At 39.6% G+C, this 22378-nt stretch overlaps 2 protein-coding genes across 3 annotated transcripts; one reads left to right on the forward strand and one right to left on the reverse strand.

Moving 5' to 3' along the window:
• Positions 1 to 1385: 1385 nt before the first annotated feature.
• alas1 (aminolevulinate, delta-, synthase 1) lies at positions 1386 to 7718 on the reverse strand. 2 transcript variants are annotated; one of them, XM_041033937.1, is made up of 11 exons: positions 7550 to 7718; positions 5904 to 6144; positions 5559 to 5741; positions 5312 to 5455; positions 4862 to 5081; positions 4190 to 4374; positions 3844 to 4023; positions 3536 to 3700; positions 2669 to 2937; positions 2355 to 2517; positions 1386 to 2050 (listed from the first exon to the last, which is right to left on the reverse strand). In XM_041033937.1, the coding sequence occupies exons 2-11, from the start codon at positions 6109 to 6111 to the stop codon at positions 1890 to 1892; spliced, it is 1878 nt and encodes a 625-aa protein (XP_040889871.1). In that variant the 5' UTR covers positions 6112 to 6144; positions 7550 to 7718; the 3' UTR covers positions 1386 to 1889. The 2 variants fall into 2 exon arrangements, with proteins under 2 accessions (XP_040889871.1, XP_040889870.1); XM_041033936.1 differs by having other exon boundaries at positions 5309 to 5455.
• Positions 7719 to 9892: 2174 nt separating this feature from the next.
• On the forward strand, positions 9893 to 22248 carry LOC121179606 (protein shisa-5-like). Its single transcript, XM_041034533.1, has 5 exons — positions 9893 to 10074; positions 11434 to 11587; positions 12038 to 12177; positions 18826 to 19080; positions 19939 to 22248. The coding sequence occupies exons 1-5, from the start codon at positions 10008 to 10010 to the stop codon at positions 20115 to 20117; spliced, it is 795 nt and encodes a 264-aa protein (XP_040890467.1). The 5' UTR covers positions 9893 to 10007; the 3' UTR covers positions 20118 to 22248.
• The last annotated feature ends 130 nt before the right edge of the window (positions 22249 to 22378 follow it).

A 22378-nucleotide genomic window follows, 5' to 3' on the forward strand; every position in this document is an offset into this window, starting at 1 on the left:
GTCTCACAGAGACAAACTACCTGACTGAAATATTTTGCAACCTGAAGAGCTGATGTGTCCATTTTTCTCTCCTTATGGCCCCAGAGAAACGCTCCTCTAAACTTTGAGAACCGAACTGTTTCTTGCACAACTCTAGGTCTTAGGTTGTTCTCATGCAGACAGAGAAGGCGTGCAGCATCTGGCATATTTAACCACAGGATGAGGTTACAGCAAAACTCTTATACCCTATTTATGCTTGCATGAGTGATCTCCTCAGATAGATCAAATCGAAATCATCAAAGAGACAAATATTCCTGACTTCAGCACAACATAGTGCACTCGTAATAAATAAATAAGTAAAATAAAATACATAAATTCAAATTCTAAAACGAGCAGTTCAGTGATCTTTTTTTAAATAATTATACCATGATGTAGAACATGACACAGCTCATGTGCACATTTAATAGAGTCAACTCAAAAGGGGAAGTATCCTAATTTACAGCAAGCCATGGCAACAGCAATTCTTCAGAACAACTAAAAATATAGCTCACTTCCATTTTCAGAGTAGTTCTGCCTTTTATGAAGTAACAGTGGCTTTCACAACACCTGAGAGCTTGGGAAACTGTTGAAAACATCTGTATGCAAGATTGTGTTGAGAACTGTGCACCCTCACATTTATTCATCAGGCTTAAAGTGACTTTGAATCAACACGAGCTGATGAGCGGATGATCCAAACAATTCTGTGTGCGTGACAGAGAGGCCAAAAGGGTTTCATGTCCCTGCAAGTCAACAGGGAACATGAGCCATCTGTAATATGCATGAGAGTCTTGAGGATGTGTGCTTGCATGGTTGTGACCATTGTGACCTCTTTTATTTTGTGGATCTGGGTCATCTCAAGTGTCATCGCTACATTTATGTCATCTCTATCTCAATTCACAGGACAGCAGGGTTAGTAGATCCCCAGTCAGACACACACAGTTCAAGATTTCACCTGATAAAATTGCGTAGTGTGCAATCTACTGCTGTATTTTATGAAGAGAAATCTTTCAATTGGTGCCTTTAAGGTAACTGTAGAACGCCACAACACCCCATCTGTCCTGGATTAATACTGGGCCACATTTCAATAGGTTTTTCTGAAAATAAATTATAAAGAAATAGAACTTCATCTGTATGATATTCATGTGTTCAAAAACGGGCCACTCACATACAAGCCTAACAAATCAACGCAGAAATACACACTACTAATAAACAAGTTTCTTCATAACACCTGAATGTGTGACAAAAACATAATACCAAATGGATCCAGTGCTACTGTTTCCTCCAGGCAGTGCCAGTCTTTTTCAATGTCCTACAATCACAAGTAGGCCAGTGGATCAAAATAATTAGGTTACTCACACCACCGTCAGTACTGCACAAAGCTTTATTATTTTCATCTGCTGAGCCAGACCAATTGTTGTGACCCACTTTTGTACCCACCACAAAACTATTCAACAAGCTCAGCATCTGAAGCACAGTGACTTGACAGACTTGTCACCTGTCTGCCTTCTTGTGAAAGGATGACCAGTCATACGATACTACCATAGGATAACTGGGGAACATAAAAATAATCAAAAGTGCTGAATAAAAGGTCAAAGTCTTACATTGATGGAAATGAATTTCACCTTCTAATGGTTCATGATCAAAAATGCAAATGCGTTTGCTTTTTCAACTTCAAGAAAGAGCACCAGAAACACAGACTTACTTCCCTTCTCATATTTTAATTGGAGCATATAGAACATCTGAACATAGAATATTTTAAATAATATGCGTAGGAGAACTTATCAAAGATAATTAATACATTCTATGACCGTGACAGAGGAATGGGCTTTGTGTGTGTATGTGCCATCTCGAGCCACCAGTGGTAAGTAGTGTTATGCGCAGGCTGAGATAGGGTGGCTCAGGCCACTGAAGTAAGACTTTTCTCGCTCGCTCATCAGCTCGAAGTGGAGCGGCTGCTGACAGAACGTACACTCTGCGGATGAGTGTGGCTTCAACTCCAGACCCACCTCCTTCCATGTGTGCACCAGCCTCTCTGAAGAGGGAAAACAAGAGAAGAGGGGGTGGCAATTTACCTTTTACTAATGAGATAAAGCTACAGTGAGTTACAGTTCCCATGAAGTTACTAAAGCTCCTTTGATGAAGTATCACTTAATGCAAATTTTATATATGAGCAACTAAAGAATTCTGACTTCAACTTTTCAAATTACAGTGAGAGCATGAGGCAATTAGGACATATATACGGTTTAAATGAGACAATAGTTTGACAACCATCTTGAGCTCTTCGATCAAATAGATCATTACACTTTCATATTAAGAGGGCTACTATATCGTCTTACCAACAAAGTATTTCATCATCTCAGGGGTGTGGTGAGGTGTTGGCGCAATACGCAGGAGCTCTTCTCCCCTGGCAACGGTGGGATAGTTGATGGCCTGCACATAGATGTTGTGATGACTCATCATGATGTCACAAACCTCTGTGTTTTTCTCTGCGTCTGACACCTAAAAATAATACAAGACACATGCACAATGATTAAGATGGAGGCATCAGAGAGGTAGACTAAGGACTTGTTATTGTGGTTTTTTTTGCGACGGTGTGTACTATATGTGTCAAATTGAATGCCATTAGGCCACAAATTAAAAGCTAAATTACCCGGACTGGGATGATGTGGCTGGGGCAGTGAACCACAGGCAACCCTGAGTCCATCAGCATCTGCCTGAGCAGCTTGACGTTGCGCTGGTGTTTACGTCTCAGTGCACGGCCCTCTTCCCCTTTTAGAACCTGGATGGACTGCCTGGCTCCTGCCAGCAACATTGGTGGCAGAGAGGTGGTGAAGATGAAACCAGCAGCGTAGGAACGCACCGTGTCCACAAGGGAAGCAGTACTTGCGATGTAGCCGCCCACACAGCCGAAGGCCTTGCCTGGAATAAGACACAGCACGTGTTATACTTTTATTTTGTTTAATGTAACCGCACCGGAGACATTATTTTCTACCCCTTAGACTAAGATTCTTGTTTAAAAAGTCACTATAATACGCTTCGTGGTCTATGCAAAATCCTCCCACTCGAGAACTAGATCTTCCTGAAATGGCAGCTGCAGGAGTACAAGAGCTGTAGAGCTCTCAGTTAGAAATAATTGTCCCCTCAGCTTGACAGCGACACACAGAGACAGAGTAATTCAATAAGTGTGCAACAAGAGCCCACAGTCTCCTAGCAACAACAGAGCTGCTCCAGCTTCTTTAAGCCCTCTGGCAACAATGGGTGACATAGCTGAGGCCTGATCCTCTGTATGAGAACAAATCAGAGAACTACCAGATCCCTAAATGCTGAGTGTAGTTTCCTGAGTAATAAAATAGATAAATAAAGAATACAGAAAATAAAAATGGAAAGATAAGTTCACACATAAGTTACAACAAGTAATGATTCAAGAACATTTAGTTTAGCTTGAAAAACAAAATGCTTCACATAATCACATCAGTTCAGATAACATCAGTTATCTGAACAGAGATTACATACTGACCTAATGTCCCTGAGATGATATCCATCTTGTGCATGACACCATCTCTGTCTCCAATGCCCCCTCCTCTGGCGCCATATAGGCCCACGGCGTGAACCTCGTCTACGAAGGTGATGGCACCAAACTCATGGGCCACGTCGCACATCTCCTCCAGCGGACACACAGCACCTGTGTTACAGAGAGATGATAAGAGAGAAAAGTTTAGCCACTAAGCATACTACAGGTCCAAAACGGAAAATCAAAAACAATTCACAGATCTTGACAGGCAGGTTTTATTTACAAAAGGGATGGGTGGCCATCCTGAAACTAACCATCCATGGAATGGACGGTCTCGAAGGCCACGATCTTGGGTTTGGTGGGGTCTCCCTTCTGCAGCAGCTCTCGGAGATGGGCCACGTCATTGTGGCGGAAAATGAATTTCTTAGCACCACTGTTCCTGATACCCTGGATCATTGAGGCGTGGTTGCCTGCATCAGAGTAGATCTCACAACCTGAAATGTTTCAGAGCAGAGAGAGATTGTAAGAATGAGAAATGTTTAAAAAAAAGTTTGCACCAAAGTTCAAACATGAATAACACCCATTAATTAATTACCAACTATAAATATACTTTTGTGTCAGATTCATTATACAGTAAATGTATAAAAATCTTTGTTGTACCAGGCAGCATCTTGGCAAGGGTGAAGAGAGTGGAGTCATTGGCCACAAAGCAGGAGGTGAAGAGCAGAGCAGCGTCCTTCTTGTGGAGGTCAGCTAGTTCTTGTTCCAGTTCTACATGGAATTTACTTGTTCCAGAAATGTTCCTGGTGCCTCCTGCCCCTGACCCATGCTTTCGTAAAGTATCCCTGGAACCGGAGGAAAAGAAAGAACAAACAAAAGATTTGTTTTACTGAAGATCCACAGGAAAAAAATAGTACACACCTAAATGCTGAATAGAAGTTCAAGAACGGGCAAGGCTACAACAAATGGAAATTTTTAAATAATTAAGCACAAGAGCTGTGTCAGTAGTAACTGACACCTTGATTGAAGGTGTTACTGCTACACTGGGAATAAGAGATTTGGGCAAGCTCAAACAAGCTGCAAGGAATAGAAGAAAAACATAACACCTTCACTGGGGCCCAAGAGGTTTAGGTGTAAACGATGGCCAACTAACACTCTATACCCACACAAACAATAGAGTGGGTGTCAGGTTGTATTCAGATATTACGCACCATTACATCTTTTTCTGCCTGAACTCTGTACTCTCAGTCAGAACAAAAGGTAAAAAGCACTCTGAGAAAGCAGACACGCAAGGAAAATACCATGCCCAAAAACAACCCCTCCAATACTCACATGATGGACTGCACGACTCGAGGGTGTCTACTCATGCCCAAGTAGTCATTGCTGCACCACACGGACACCTCCCTCTTTTCCTCTAAAGAGCCTGTGAAGTTGTCGGCCATAGGGAACTCATTGGCCAGACGATTCACGGTCTTAAACACACGGTACGTGTGGTCACTCTTCTTCTCTACTATCTTCTTCTCGAAAAAGTCATCATAATGGAAGCGAGACACTGTGAGAAGAGGAAGACAAAGCTTGCTTAATGTGGCTCAACACTGCTTGTATTTTGATGGGTGAAGCAATTTCTAACATGATGAAAGTCTCAGTTAATCTCACTCAAAAACAACTAAATGTACTGACACTTGGAAATCATTAAGTTGCTATTCAAACAGGTGTGGCAGTTCTGTGTCAACACTGTTCCATTTAAATTCACTGTCAAAGCACTTAAATAAAACTTACTACTGCCTGGCAAGTTGTCCTGCAGCAAGTGGGAAACCCTTTTAGGTCGCTGTTTCAGGAGGGTCTTCATTAGATTAGTTGAATCCTCTTCGCTTCCCTTAGTGGTACTGGCCAAGGATGGCTTCTTCAACTGGGCAGGGGACACTTCTGAAAAGGGTCAAGATATGAAAAAAACAAAAACAGCATTGAGTTCTGTGCACAGTCACAGGCAAAAACAGCAGAGTTTGGTCAATTTCTAAACAACTCCTACCTTTCTGGACAGTGCGGACTTCCTGAACATCCTCTTGGAACTCCAGGCCAACCTGACGGACCACACTGCTGTTCTTCTGGCCCATCTCTGCTGCCAGGAAAGGGCATTTAGAGGCCACCGCCTGGCCTGAGGGCGGCACAGGGTGACCAGCGGGCAGCTTCGGCTCCACTTCTTGTTTGGGGCCTACAAGTGGACAAAAGGAGTTTTAGACCTCAAGTATATCAATACTTAAATCCCCAAAAAACAAGACTAAATAAACTACGATGTTTGGCTTCATATAACATAGGTACAGAGTAAATTTAGATATCCAGGTTAAGTTATCAACTCTTTCTTCACCTCCCTCACCTTCAATGGCAGACACGGTGTCCTCAGTCTTTTGGTGGGAGGAGGATGAACACAGGGCCCGTACCATCGATGGGGCCATAGGTTTTGAGGCCAGTTCCATCATGACAGGGCATCGCTGGGCGTACACTACCAGAGATTTTTTGGACTGCTGGAGGAAGGCCTGGGGTACACGAGCCAGGAATGGACAGCGACGCAAGATCACATCCATGATCAGCAGTTATGATGATGATTGTCCAGATATCTAAAGGAGACAGTTGAAACTTTATTGAAAAATGTGCTGTGGACGGTTAAGGTACTTCTTACAATACTGCAAAAAAAACGATTTGCAGGCTGCTGTCTTAAGGGCAAAGTACACCCCAACACACAAAGGGACATAGAGCTTTTATATTTTTCGCAATCAATCCATCCAACAGTTTCAGTGTTATTTACACAAATTAACTCAACAGTAAGACACACAATTATTTACATTATTAACAGCTTTTTTTCATATTGCACAAGGTTGTTGGGTGTACACTGGTAGATAAATTACTCTCTAATGGACTGTTCACAAAAGTGTCTGCAGTTTTTTAAACTGTTATTTTATAGCAAATGAGAGATGTTGCTGAAACATTTGTGGAGCAAATATCCATTGTATTCAGATGCAAGTCAGAATAAGAGTATGTGAAGGAAGTGAAAGTTATGTTTGCGGTGAACCACTCTTTAAGTTAAATAAATATATTAAAATCCCGTCTTTGACAAAAAGGTTTGCATAGTGTCATCTATTAATGCAGATTAATATGTGGCTGAAAGCCCTGGAAATTTTCTTAAGTTTGAGCTTATCGCAACAGGTGTCAGATCACGACAATGTAATAAGCACGTAAACAAAAAAAAGGTCTGATTGCGTAAAACCGAAAATTACACAGCTCACGTCTATTCCTGAAATACCCTGCCAGGTCTTCACAGTCCTCGACAGAGTAATCACTCCCATACTTTTTACCAGTGAAGTTCTCGGAAAAAGGACGAGAGCGTGTGAAAAAACAGCGTGGGTGTAGTTGTTTTCATTTATTTTTTTTTACTTAAAATGGAAGTTAATATCCTGCCGAAACGGCTTTTGTCGATGACAATTTTAAACATATTGACGGTTTTTCTTCTACTAAGTCAGACCACGAGTTTTGGTGCAGCACACGGACCTCCGCTGGTGTTTCACTGAAACCTATAACCCGTCGTATCTTGTGACCTGATCAAGTTTTCCCGTGTCCTTAGAATGATCCGTGTAATATTACCGACAACATAAACACAATGACATTGAGGCAGCCCTCTAGCCGCTGTTATTTAAAGAATGACATTGTTAGCCACATTCAATCGTTTGCAAATGTTCGTAAGCCGATTGAGTTGGCATTGACTTAGCAACGCATTTAATGGTCATTACACATTAAGAAAGCAAGAGTCACGACCAGCTTGTCTTATACGTTAAGTAACATTAAGGATTAAAGGATACGTTACAGCTAAGGCGTTTTGGCAAACCCTCAATTACTGTAGCCTGAGTCTTAGCTCGGCTGCTCGTGATTCTTGCCGGTTGACCTGGCTTAACGTTAGCTAGGCTGCTAGCATTAGCCCAGAAGCTACAACCAGAAGTGGAGATAATGCGGTACATAAGAAGAACTTACCACTAAAAAACTTAAGGCGCAGTTCTCTTTGTCAGTCGTGTAGTAGGCAGAATAACAGCAGCAAAGCCAATCTGATTTGACGCTGGTAAAAACAACGAGTTTCTGTTGTTGTAGAGAGGCGGAGGTGATCAGCACTTCGTTATCCTGCACTGAGGACGAACGAAAAGGACGAAGACGTGCCTTCGCTTATAAGAGCTTACAGACGTTACCAAACGCAGCTCTCGCGAGATCTCGTTTTTTTACGTCACAGGTCATTCAAGTGAGTCTCTCTTAAAAAAAAAGTTACGAGTACGTCACATGTGCAAAGGGGTAACTGTAATAACCTGCAGTTGTAACGCTATAGGTCCACGGGGACGAAGGTCTATGTAAAAACTGTGAGTGTGTTGAACTGAATGTATGTATTGTTTGAATTATTTGCTAAAGACAATAAAGCGTGGTTTCAGATGTGTTTTCAGAATGACACAGGTTTTGCCAGAAACTCTTCACAGTTGGGCAATACCAACTGAGTCGTGCATATCATCAAACACTCACCTGAAACAGGAGTGAGTCTGAAGAAGTACTAAAGTAAAGTCATAGTACTACCCCCACCCTGTTTCCATTATAACATGTTTTTAATGGTTTATAATAGACTATAATGTAGTTGTAAGCAGAGATATGTGTTTATTCATTCATTCATTTACAACTATACTTGCTCCAAAAAGTGGAGGCTGCTGTGACAATATAGTGAAGCACACTTTGTAATAATTAGTTAGAATTGTTGACTTAGAATGTACATAAATAAACACTTTAAACAGTTTATATCTGTTTATATCTAAATTATAGTCTTTTATAAACCATTTATTACATGTTTATATACTGATTATGATAAAAACTTAAAATGTGGCCTATATTTTATCACTGGATAGTAATTATTAATATGTAAGCAACACTTTAATGTTGCAGTTGGAAAATAGAAACCAGAAATATAGTAAAAATATAAAGCTACTTCAATGTAAAAAATTTATTTGTTGTGCTTTGGCTTTTTATTACATACACTGCACACAAATCAGTGGGAGTTTATTGGCATTGTTATATCTTAGAAGGGTTGGGATTGAAAGGGGCATTGATGAATGGCTGTCACCTTTAGGTGAAAAGTGGGACCTCAAACTGCTCTTTGAAGTGCCATATGTCTAACTGCGATACAGTGTAGTGCTTTGTAGTGTCTAGTTTTTGGCACACACGACTTGATTCTAACTTCAGCTAAGGGCTTTAAAGGTTAGTTGACGCCCTGGAGTAGAGATTTGCCATGCACTTGTGACCTCTGGTGTTGAAACAGAGACACTGAATCTGAACCGGTTCTTGAACCTAAGCAGTAGACTATACATGTCTGTGTGTTGTGTGACTGCATATAAAGTCTACATTCTTGAAGTTGGGTACACGAGAAAACATAATCTATATATATGTGTGTGTATGCGTGTGTCTGCATGAGCAATTGTAGAGGAAACTATTTACAAAGGTGGAACACTGTGGATTTTTAACCTACAGTATGTTTCAAAAATATTTTACTTAAACTCAGCATGACATTGAAAACAATATGCATTAACAGTAGAGTCAGTTGCCAGTTTAATATATTTGTCTGGAAATTATTTTAGAGAGATTTATATTGTCATACTGCCTGTGGTCTACTTTTGTTGATGTTACTGGTAGAGACAAAATATAGGAACATCACTCAGTATCAGTGCAGCAGCAGCACACACTGTAGTCTCCAAAACGACCACAAACCACATCCCGTAGACAAATATAAGCAAAGCTTATATTAAGCAACTGTAGCAAACAAACAAACAAACAATTGTGTGACTAAACTTGGATCCCTATTTGCAAGAAATAGGACTAAATTGTCATTTGAAACAAGGAAGAGAATAAACTTTGGCTGCATATATGATTTGTAGTATCCATTTCTGTTATATGTGAGTCCGTCAATGGAGTCTTGTGTCTTCGGACCTTGACATCAAGTTTGCACGGAGGCATGGACAGCCATGATGTTTTGCTGCCCTCTACAGATCATTTTAGGCCTTGACAGTGTTTACTAAATGGTTAGATGCTAAAAAGCACGACACTAAATGTTACAGGGGAATTCAGGGTACAGGGCTATTTTCAGATTTTTTGAAAACACAGGAGACGACGAGTGAATTTTCTGATCCAAAAGCTCCTAAAAGCTGTTTGCCGCAATTTTAAAAGAAGAAGAAGAAGACGACAACGACGACGAAGAACGTAACCATAGATCGTATTAAAAAAAAAAAAAAAAACAGACACGACTTCCGGGCGGTGGGCGGAACTTCGACTTCGAGTGAGGCACCGCTGTGTATAGACGATCTTTGCAGCTGCCGATCGGTCCAGATCAGAGTATACGTCCTCTTCCTCTCAGCTGGCGGAGGAGATTCCCACTGTCCTGCCTGAATTCGGGAATCTCGAAGCAGCCATGGCGTCCGGCCTGCCTAGTGTTGTTGCGTTGGCTCTGTGTGTGATTCTGGCCCCTCGTGTATCAGGTGAGTTTTATTTTTCTTTTAAACCACACACTGGTCTTTCTTATTTTCTTTGTCTCTCGCATTCTTTTTGGTGTTGTTTCGTGAAAGCGTGTGTTTTAACAGTAACAGTGAGACGGGATCGACATGTTGCTTAACTAAAAACCGCACTCAGACGCACCCAGTACGGGGCGATGCCAGACGTTAGCCACAGAGGGCTGGATGTCCGTTAAAGTTACCGTTTGTTGTTCAAACATTGTTTTAACGTTCATTTGTCTCAACTAGCAAATGGGCATTCAACCGAATCAAGCCTCTCTGTCTCATGTTTTTTTTAATTAACGATTTGAAGGTCAGCGTTGATTGTCAAAGCAAACATTAAATCACAAACAGAAAATAGTGAGTTAGGGACTCGGCTAACCCACTGTCAGTGCTTAGGTATTTTATAGTATTTTATAGTATAGTATCTTATAGCTGCGAACGCTGTGTTATAAATTTGTCTCCATTGCCTTATTACAGTCTGTGCAGTATAATGCAATGATCATGGTATAAACCCTACGTTCGTGAAAGTTATATAATGTTCAAGTTTTATTTAGATTGTGAGAGAGGTGCTGATTCTTAAAGATTTCTCATTTGCACTATCTTCAGTGGTATAAATGTGGTTAGCTACAACGCTAGGAACATCTGAACACGACAACCTTCGTGAAGGTGGGATTGGTATTAGTTTTAGCTAGGTGTACCTAATAAACTGACGACTGAGTGTAAATAAGGGTGAAGAAAGTAAGCCCTGTGTATGATGTCATACAGTTAAAACACACCACAAAGTACATCCTCCAGAATGGCCCTAAAGTTGAATAAACACCTCACCAAAGCAGTTTCAACAAAAACAATGTACGATTTAGTAATTTTGTGGCTGCTGTAATAGCCACATTAGTTACCTAACAAAATTGCAACTGAGTGTAAATGCCCCTGTGTAAATAGTTTATAATTTCCCAAAATCCAAGGCAACATATTCAATTAGCGTTTTTTTTTTTTTGACCGACCAACAGTCTGAAACCCAGAGATTCAGTTCATTAACATATAGTAAAGCAGTGAATCCTCACAAAGGCGTAGATGAAGTACAGAAGGTTTGGCTTTTTTGCTTGAATTACTTAATTCTTTAAATTAGTTGGCAATAATTTTCTATCCATCAACAAATCAATTAATTGACTATTTTCAGCTTTATTGGACTGTCCTAGACAATCAAGAAAATATACTCTTTTTCTTGCAGTGATGCCTTCGTTTTATTAAGCGGGTCGAGGCATGTGTGTGTGTTAAATCACCTCTGCAACTTTGTCTTCAGTGGTTGCAAATCTCACCTTCCTGCTCTTTTCTGCTTTGTTGTAGTGGCGGACGGGAACTGTCAGTCCTACAGAGATATGAGCAATGTGCTGCACCAGTCCCAAACTTGCTACTTTGGATTCTGCTGTGGTAGCTGCTTTAACAGATACTGCTGCACTGATAGGTTCAAGAGGTTTTCTGAGGATGACCAAGAAGACTGGTATTCTATTCTGTTTTATTCTGCATTAAATGATGAATTGTTTCTAACTACAGTTGATGTTGTGTGTGTTCTCTCTCTTTGTCCTGGTGTAAGAACAATGAAGGTGTGTTGTTGCATTATGTAGTGATTATGCAGTGAAGAAACAGGAAGTCGCTTCTTCCTGTGCACGACCACCAGAATGAAGACAAAACTTCCACCAGAAGTCTTTCACTTTATAACTAACAAAAAGAAAAACGATAAAATAGTAGAATAAAATAGTTGTGTAGTGGACAGAATAACAGCACCGAAGCCAATCTGATATTTTACTATAAAATAGTAGCTTGTGTATCTTACATGCCTGATGTAGGACTGACACCATTCAGTCTTTTTCTGTCTACTATTCAGTACCAGTGAAGTAATGGCAACATAAGTATTGTTAATCTTTATTAATTTAGTCTTTTTCTTTTTTAGTGGAAACATATTTGCCCATCAGTCCTCACCATTGCCCATGATCGTTGGTATTTGTGCTGTTGTCGTCACTCTGCTCATCTTCATCTGCTGCTGTGTGTGTCCCTGCTGCTGCCTGTACAAGGCGTGCTGCAAGCCACGACGTAAGTAGCCCTTCAATGACAAATAACTGTTGTTTTTTGTGATGCTTTTAAATACTGAACTAGCAGCTGTTTTTCTTTTTGGCCCGTGTTTTGGGAGCTCAAAGTGGACTGTGGGCTGATTTTTTTTTTAATACATACACACAAACATTTTTGTATCATTAGGCATTAACACCTCATTTTCTTTGGAATTTTTCTCAATGGCCTTAATATTTAGTAGCTATATTGTAAACTTCCAAAAAAGGTAAGATATACTGCCACCTGACAGTATATGGACAGTCCAGTGTTGTTACTTAAGTAACTACTGGGTTTAAAAAAAAGAGCTTTATAATGTGGCATGAGTTACTTATTGGTAGCAGGGTCGGGCAGGATGATGATGTATATCAGAAGATGATATGCATGTTGTCTACAGTTATAGGTTCTGTCATACAGTTGTGTCTTATATTTTCAGTAATTCTGGTTGTTTACAAGTTCACCAGCCAAATCATGATAAGTTTACATCCTGGATCTACCTGATCAGCAAGTTAACACAAAAGGGAGCAAGTGTTTAAGATAAACAAGAAGTGAAATAGAAATTGAAAAGGAAAGTAATGTTATTAATGTACTGCCCGGTTAGCTCAGTTGGTAGAGCACGAGTCTCAGTCTCTCGGGTTTGTGGGTTTGAGCCCCGCCTTGGTGCGCTGTGGACTGGGCGGCAGTCGCCCGCGCAACCGGTACCTGGATTCAGATAAGCGGCAGATGATGACATGACATGACGATATGACATGTTATTAATGTGGTGAAGTACCTTGATCTACGAGGCATCTAATTACCTCACAACAAACACTGGTTTATCTGTTTTTTCACTTGATTTACCACATTTACCACATCACAATATAAAATTACAGGTTCTAAAGGCTTTTACTTATACCACCCACTTCTAACTGAGATAAGATCCACAGGCGTTATTTCAGTCCTTTAGATGGCGATATGATCATTTAGCTGGCGCTTTGTCAGACAAAAGTGAGAGGAGTCTGTTGACAAAAACATGTCAAGCATTGAAAAAGAGGATTTAAACATCAACAATGGCATACGACACCTTTAGTACATATTTCTGATGCTTCTTTATTGTAGAAGAATTCCCTAAACAAAATATAATGCCAGTCTAGAGAATCCCATTGTCCTTTCACTGATACCACAACCAGTGAGTAACTCATACCACCATATGTAAACAAGGAACTATCAGTGCGTATGACAATATTGTCATTTGCTTTTGCCTTGCAGACTCGGGCGCTGATAACGTTGTTCATATACCCAAACTATATAACACTACTAATAATGTTAGTCAGATATTATTTTATACAAAGACCAGAGTGACAAATGATCAATGTGCCAAATCATAAAAGATTACATAAACAGGCAGTTAATACTTAGTTAAAGCAGTGACTAATATATTGACAGTTTGTAGCCATGTGCTGCTGCTTCTGCAGAATGTTGCTACATCTGTGCAGGTTTCCTGCAGACAAGCAACGTATTTTTGATTTGCTGTCTGGCTGTTGAGGGCTTCTCACTCTAGGAGTAAATGCAGTGTCTGATTTTTTTTCTAGCATAAAAGAAGATGAACTCTTGCTTTCCATGTGTAGGAGTATTTTTGTCTGTTTAGTTTTCAAAGCAAAACTTGAGGGGACTCATTTGAGGACTTGTGGCCCACCCACCACATGACTTTCATTACTGCAGAGGTTGGTCTTACTAATAAGACAGACTTCACAGACAGAACTCAGAGCAGAGGCTGATCTAATGTTCCCAAAATCACAATGATATGCAGAGGATATGTGACACTGACCAGTTACAAAGAGGTGCCTTATCCACTTCAGTCCAGGGCCGTGAAGTTCTTCGTTTGACATTTGTCTTTGTCATCATTTGACATGCTGTGCAAAGTCTCGGCTTCTGTGGAGAGCACCAAATTCCACAGTTTGATAATGCAGTGTAGTCATCAGAAATAATTGCCATTTGGGCTCGGACTAAACTTTTTGCTGCTGTTTTACAAGTCAGGGCCTGTTTATTTTCAATGCTATGAATTAGGGCATAGATATGATAAAGTAAGTGTTCTCTACTTGCAGATACTAGCTTTAAAATGCTGGGCATCTATAGGTTTTAGTCAAATTGTGTTTAATTAAGGACAGTCTGGTGGTAGTTCATATTCTTATTACTGTCAGAAAATCCCACGAAAAGACCAAAACCAGCAATGAATTGATCCTCCTGAGTGTAAGAGCCTTTTTCCACTCAGTGATTAAAACACACCATTGAACCACACCATTCACTGAGTGACATGCTCCTTCATGACGATGAACATGGGCACTGTAGTTTATTTTGAGGCAATCCCACATACGCCATAAATACTCGCCAAACCCATGGCTGAAAATAGTCTTCAAAAAATTAGCTATTTACTCATGTTTAAATACTGTTTGCTAAAAACTAAAGTACCCAGCTGTCTGAAGACATTATTTCACTTTAAAAAAAAATAAAAGTATACAGTTGTTACTTGTTTTTAAAGGCTTATATTTTCAGTAGGAACCAGTGGGCTTGCGGCTGAATGCCACAAGCAGGGTAGGGAATTCAGACAATATCGAGAGGCCAGCCTAAATATTGTAGGTTTTAATCTTCTCATTGAATTTGTTGTCTCTATCCTTATCTTTCAAATGATAATATAAATTACATGTATTTTTTTGTTTTTGGTTGCCTTTAACATTAACACAGCAACTGTAAGTTCTATGTGCAGCTATCTATATCCCTTACATTATAGTAACACCCATCTTTTTATAATTTTCATTAGAATCAAAGTGAACAATCAGTTTTGCAGGGATAAATGTAAGCTCCACTGTGCTTGATACTTGACACACAGTCTTTTTTTTTTACGTTCCTGCCACAGAATTCTGGGTAGCGTGTCTGTTGTCTTATGTCCAAGTCAGCATCTGAGCAGCAGACATTGAGGTTTTGCTGCTGCTGCTTGGCTGTGATCACTCCTGCTTTTGCCCAGCTGTCGTGTTCCCGCAAGACTTTGTGGTATTTGAGGCAAGACGTCAGAGTGAAACGTGTGCATCATTAACTGTGACTACTTTAAATCATCAGGAAGTAAGCTTAGTTTTATGACCCTGGAACATAGACTGTATAAGTATATTCACCGCTGCCTCCACCCACTATCCACTTACAGTTACAGCAGCACACAAACAACAGCAGCCGCTTACTGACGGACCTACTCTATCCATGCAATGTCAGAGTTTTTAAACAGAAATATGAGATAAAATTACGGACTCTGTGAGCACGGAACACACCGCAACAGTGTTCCTAACATTAGCTATTCTAATACATGCTAATTAGTGCAAACATCCAGGTAAAATAGTGAGAAATTTACTTACCGAAAAAACTGCAACACAGACTCCTTCGTTGGTTGGTTAGTTTAGTCTACACTACAACAAGCCATACTGTCACAAAAACCTATCCGAACATACAAACAAACACGGACACCGCAGCCCCTGTCAACCGCTGGAAGTAGTACTAATGAACTGCATCTGAGATGCAGCATCTGAGATGCAGTTCATTAGTAGTTCTGAGATGCAGTTCATTATGAAATGTAATGAATTCTTCCCTTTGTCTTTGTCTCTTTATTAAGGGTTTGAGTAAAAAGAAAAGACAATTTCTCATCCCAAAACTCGCTTATTTTTTATTTCTGCTAGGTTTTCTCGTATGAGTCCAAGTTCCGATTCACCAAACTCTCTTAACTGGACACAGTCATTGTATATCACTTATTTCAGCCTGATGAATGTCACCCGTTCCCATATATGGCGACCTGTTCAACTCTGTGTTTTTTAATCACAGTAATGTTACCAAAGAATAAAAAGAACTTCACACTGCAGAGCTTCAGGTCCTGGTGTCAGTGGTTGTGTTTGATAAACCAAAACAATATTAAACAATAGTACAGTTATCAACAGCATGTCATGAGAGCTGCGCTCCGCTGTAACAGTTATTAAGAGGGAATAAATCAGGCCACATCAAGTAACATGCTAAAAAATCTCTTTAAAGTGATTGGTGGTTAAAATTTTCCTTGCCACTGTCGCCTTAAGTGCTTGCTCTGGGGTCAGGCTCTGGGTCTCTGTAAAGCGCTTTGAGACAATTTTGATTGTGGAAGGCGCCATATAAATAAAATTGAATTGAATATGAGACGGAGAAATTTGACAGTCATATATTGCATACATGTAGCAAAGATTACATTTTACAGTGGATGAGGTTACTGTCAGGTGCAACAGAAGATGACACAGGACAGCATCTCAGTTTGAAGAACAGAATATCATTTTTGCGTAGAGTTTGTTGTGGTTATATGTGTACATGTATTTTAGTGAATATCTGTATCACTAAAATAAAACAGTGATACAGATATCACCCCCCCCCCCTCCTTATTTTTTGTGAGCTTTGTGTAATCAGTCACAGACACCCTCTGTCCACTGCTCTCTTCATTACAACAGGGTAGATTAGTTTATGTCTTAGTTTATACCCAGAACCTATTATTCCTGCTGCCAGATTTCTTCTTCTTCTCTTCACAGTTATTTAAATACATATTACTTATATTCACCTTTTGTTTTAGTTCTCTAAACAAATCTCTTTAACATTTACTGCAGAGGAGGAAAGCACCTGCGTTGTGTGTGTATTTGTGTGGGCACACAAGCTTGCACACTGTTGTTAATAATAGACACTCTTGCACTTCTTGTCAGTTTGGTCTTTTAGCCAGCTTATTCGGGCTGTGCCATGGCAAAAAGCAGCAGCAGGCAATACCACAAGCTAGAACGTGGATTCCCCAACTCAGGCTGATGCATGTCAGGATCACATCTAGGAATGTGAAGGCTCCGCCTCGTGTGACTCATTGTTTCCACGACAACCACAGTGGGGAAAACTCAAGACCTTCCCACGTCATTTACAGGAAAAAAAATAGTGGTGGCATGACTGACACACTGACAAATGTCTAACCCCAACCCCAACTCTAATATAAACCTGATTCTACTCTGAGCCTTAAAACCAAAATTTGTCTGCACAACGATAGAAAGACACACACGCACGCACACACACACCCTTGATTTTGTATTTTTATACACTGTTGCCCATAAAATTGGAATAAAATATATTTTACCTCTTTTCATGAAATGATTGTGACAGTGTGATTTATTCTTGATAGATAAAGTGTATATCTTCCCAAAACTTTATTGATCAATCTCTTCCAGTATGATTACTGATGTGTATAAATAGAAATAAAAAGTGTCTGAAAACAAAATTATTCCAACTTAATGGGCAACAGTGTACATTCATATCAGTCTAGCAAAAAACATGCTTTCCCTAACATTTGCGTTATAAAAAAAACTGTATAAATGTCGGTATTGCTAAAACTTTGAGATGAGAGGCAAAGATACTCTGTGAGATGAAAGGGACAGGTGTATTCTTTCTCTGTCATAAATCAAAATCAATCAGTGTGACTTTCTGAGGATATATTATTTCTAGTAGCTAATTTGGTATATTTTAGACCTGTATTTTTCATGGTGCCGGTTTGCCAAAATGTAAACAAACATAGGCTAAAAAAATGGCTCAAGTAGTGTTTCAGAGTCACAGTGTCAGCCTTTGAAAGGCCCTGCACTAAAAATCTTAAGAAACACGTCCTTTAGCGTTCTTTATGTCTTTTACTAATTAATGTTCAATTCATATCTTATTTTATGAGAATATTAAGTATAAATAAAAATATAGTGTGAGTTCTTTTCATAATCTGAAAACATGCATAGATAGTATACATAATAGTCTGCAGGGCTCCACCAATAAGATCAAGCATGGATGCAATCTGAGAGGCAAAACCCAGGGAAAAGTCCATTATGAACACACTGTGACAGATAAAGCTCAGATAAATTTGTAAACAATTTTATTAGCTCCTCTCTTATCTCAATTTTGCCAGCTGGGAGGTCAGAGACAATGCTGAGAGTGATCTTAGTGCATAAATGAAACTGAAACTGTAAAAGTGTGGCGTACAAAACCTTGGTTTTAAAAACCATTGATTCTGAAGCATTTCCTCCTTGTTTCCTCTGAAGACCGTGCAGTAATTTTAGTGACACCGAATGAAGTAAACATGCATAGGACAGTACAGTTAAGTCAACAGGAGTTTAGAAGCTTGTTGACTTGATAGGATTTTAACCAGCTCGCTCTTCTTAGTTTTATCATTAGGTTTGTGCAGCTTGATAAATGCAGAAGTAGTTGTCTGACTGCATATTTAAGGAACATAAAATGAATCTGTGTGTGAAATCTGTACTTCTCTTTTGTTGTAATATGTTGTAATGCTCTGTACCTTCCAAAGTGTAAGTGTAATTCTTAGACTCTGTTAGAGGTGGAGGTCATGCTCTGAAAATAAATGCTTAACCTGGAGATATATTTAATAGATATTTGGGGTGGTGTTTTTCAGCCTCAGTGATCTTCACATGATAACTACCATAAGATAATCAAGGCAAGTTTAGGAGTTAAGATTTTTTATTGTTCCTTAACAATTTCTCCCATAGCTGTATTCCCCTGCTTCATCTGAAACTGCAACTGAACTTAACACATTTTAAACAAATTTCTCGTCTTTTTCTGTTTTGTGTCTGCTTACAGCTGTGATAGCTACTACCACGCACACCACAGTGGTCACCACTACCCCTCAGCAGTACCCCCAGCAACCGACTGCAGTGCCTAGGCAGCCTCAGCCCTACCAGGGTAGCCAGTATCCACCTTATCAGCCCGTACCAGTACAGCCAGGATATGGAACTCAACCCATGCCCCAGGGCTATGGAGCTCAGCCCATGCCCATCGCAGCCTACCAGGGTCAGCCGTTCACACCAGGACCGCCTCCAACATATCAGGAAGCCAGTGAGTGTGGATTTTTTTTTATGAATTAGATAAAATGTTAAATAAGACTAAAACTAAGTAAAAATCAGCTTTTGAAGATGAGAGCAATTATGGATTGTATTACATTTTTCATCACTGAATTAAAACTAAATGATAATGCCAAAGATGAGTAAATGGACAAATGAACTAATTCCTGTTTAAATGCAAAGTCTTATTCAACCTTCATGCAATGGTTGTGACTGTAAAGTTAATTCTACCTTCAGTTGGCATGGAACATACTCATTCCTCAGCAAGAAAGACATTCTTGCTGAGGAATAAGTATGTTCCATGATAAATGTCAGCTGTCAACCATCTAAATCTTCAACTACAACTAAAAGGGGGTCCTGAAACGCAGCACCCTACCTACGAAGACCGTCTTCCAACCTATTTTTAAAATTAGACATTAACAAATGATGAAAAAAATATCATATATATATATATGTGTGTGTGTGTGTGTGTGTGTGTGTGTGCTTTATACAGATTTTAAGATGGTTTTTAGGATTAACATTATCATTACACAAAGTTTATAATTGCATAGCATTTTTTTTAAGAAACGCCCAGCCTGCCATAGAAAAGCACTCTTTAACATAAAGTAATGACACATTACGTTGAACACATTGTGCAGTTTTGGTGCTTTAAAATAGCTGCAGCTGTCGGAAGTGGAGTCGGAGGTGAAGTAACTGCTGCCAGTATATAGTTAGGTCATGGCTGGAGTTTGCAAAATATGAAATGACACATTTATGGTTACTTTGTTAAACAAAACTGAAGTTGTGGTTACTGTCTAAGCATTTTACTCATTAACTCTTTCATTCTCATGCCATGTTTTCTTTCTGTGTCCAGCCGGTCCTGGCTTCCCTCCCCACCCAATGCCTTACAGCCAGGCTGCGTTCAACCCCGGCCAGCCATCGTACCCTCTACAGCCTCCCGTCCAGCAGCAGCCCAATGCTCCGCCCGCACAGACAGACTACCTAGCCCAGCCTGCATTCAACCCAGATTATGTTGCACCCAAGACTGGATAAACGACCACAGTGCCAAACTCTCAGCCACTTGGCGGAACTGGAGCGATCTGAATCAAGATGAGAGGTGTTCCTCTGCGTCTTTATTCTTGTGGTTCATTAATTAAATATGGGAACTTTATGATACATCTGTAGTTGCTGAAGTGCTGTTGAAAAGTTACCAGGTGAAAATGTTGATACCTCTTGGCTCGTATTGCATGGACTCACAATGTAAGTGGTGACATTACTTTTGTTTTTGTATTTCTTAATGGCTCCGTCATAGTCATCTTGCTGAATTAAACAAAAATCCACTGAGTCTGACTTTTAAGAGCAGATGAAGTGCTTCGTCATTTTTTATCCTTCTGAACATGCCTCAGCCTCTCCCTCCTTAGTCCTTGTCTGTACTGTGCATCAGCCGAACCTGCTCGACCTCTTTATTTCACCATCTGCAGTGACTGCCATCACACAATGGTCAAATTCAGGCGAGGAAGTTTTGGTGTCCATGGCCACATCTCATTGTTCTCTTTCCTGTTTATTTCAGGCCGATAAAGTGCTTTGAACCTTTGTTTTTCATGTACTTTCTCTGGTGTTTTAGGAAGGCATGTAACATTTTATGTGTGCTATACATCTTGGGAACAAATCAGGTCCAAAATATGGAGGGTTTGCAATTGAAAGGACTCATGTCATTGTCAACTGACTGCTGATATTCAGAGGGTATTAGGGTCTTCTTTTAACCCCCCAGCAAAAGGGAACATACATCATGTCAGTTCAACAAAATAAGCCTTGTACACTGGGAAAGTTCACTTTACATTTAAGTTTTAGGTGTTTATGTACAAGGGAGACCTCACAGTTTTTGTCATTCATTGTTTTTATTTGCCCAAGCTGTACATATCTGAGTTAAAGCACATTGGCAGCTTTGAAGCAATTGACCAAAGGAGATTCTTTTCTTTTCCATCAATCAAACATTCACAGTCTTGTCTGCAATTAAAGACAAATGTCGTACTAACAAATGCACTTTAAAATCCCATTTTCTATTTATTCTTGAGTGCTTGGTTTTTGTTTCTAGTATTGTTGTGTTACTTGTACTTAACTGTCCTCATAAAGGCTTAGATTGATTCAAACCATCCACAATATTTTGCAGTGCGCCGTGTTCAGAATTACTTTCATCAAAGTGTGTAGCCTTTCAACTTTAGTTCTTTTTGAACAGCCCAAGCAATTGAAATGAATCTTTAAAGATCACTGTTTTCTTATACAGTATTGCATTCCTTGCTGTGTCAGATCATAAGTTGTTTTCCTTTGTCATTGTCATCAGCATTGCCTTTATTAGATAGAACCAATGTCACAGTGGGGTTTTTGGAAAAGTGGTTTTTTTTTGTTTGTACCTAAGAACCAAGCTAATAAGCCTTCCTTGATTTGCTCTGCTTGGTCACTTGTGTTTTCTTTTGTTTGTGTTTTGCAGCAAAGCCATCACTTCTGCTTATTTCTCACAGGGATTACTTGAAAATAGTTTCACTAAAGTGACCTTTTTCATGTAAGGAGTCACAGTTCATGTGACAGACAGATTTTCAGGATACTGATCTATTGAGCCACCGTGTTTTAAAATGCCTGACCTTTCAGCTTCCTTTGCTTAGACTTTGGTTGTGGTCAAAGAAACTAGTACCATATATTCCATTATGTGAGTATCACGAGTACTGATTTCAGAATGTCTTTGAGTCACATCTATGCTGTGGCTTATTTTGCCCTCTGACATATGAGAGACCACATGCCAGCTAATGAAAGAGGCTTAATGTTGTTGCATATCCTTGCAATTTGCAGAAAAATTTATTTGTGAGGAATGTGTTTGTGTTTCTTACATTGAGCAATTGAATTGTCTGTGCATTTCATTGTAGGTGTGCCTTTTCTCTCCTGTTATGATTGTTATGATTGTGTACTAGCTTTGTTTTTAGTTCTTTGGCCAGTTTTGATTCTTCAAGGTGACTTTCGTTGGAGTGTTTTTATTGGTGTGTGTGGATTATCGTAATTTTTTCCATCTGTTTCTCATCCAAGAATAGTTGTCATTGATGCTACCTTGAGACTATATTTACATGACTTTTATTTTGTTAAAAACCCGCCACTTACCCTACAGAGTTCAATAAAATAGATAATTTCTTCTCTCCCCAACTTTTGTTACTGAATTTGCATAGAACATGATAACTCAAAGTGAATTTGCATCAAGTATACACCAGACACAAACAAAGGTACACTATTAAGTTAGCAAATCTGTGAATACATTAACTAAAGAAAAG

The sequence above is a fragment of the Toxotes jaculatrix genome, chromosome 3 (genome assembly GCF_017976425.1).
Source record: "Toxotes jaculatrix isolate fToxJac2 chromosome 3, fToxJac2.pri, whole genome shotgun sequence".
NCBI classification, from domain to species: Eukaryota; Metazoa; Chordata; class Actinopteri; family Toxotidae; genus Toxotes; species Toxotes jaculatrix.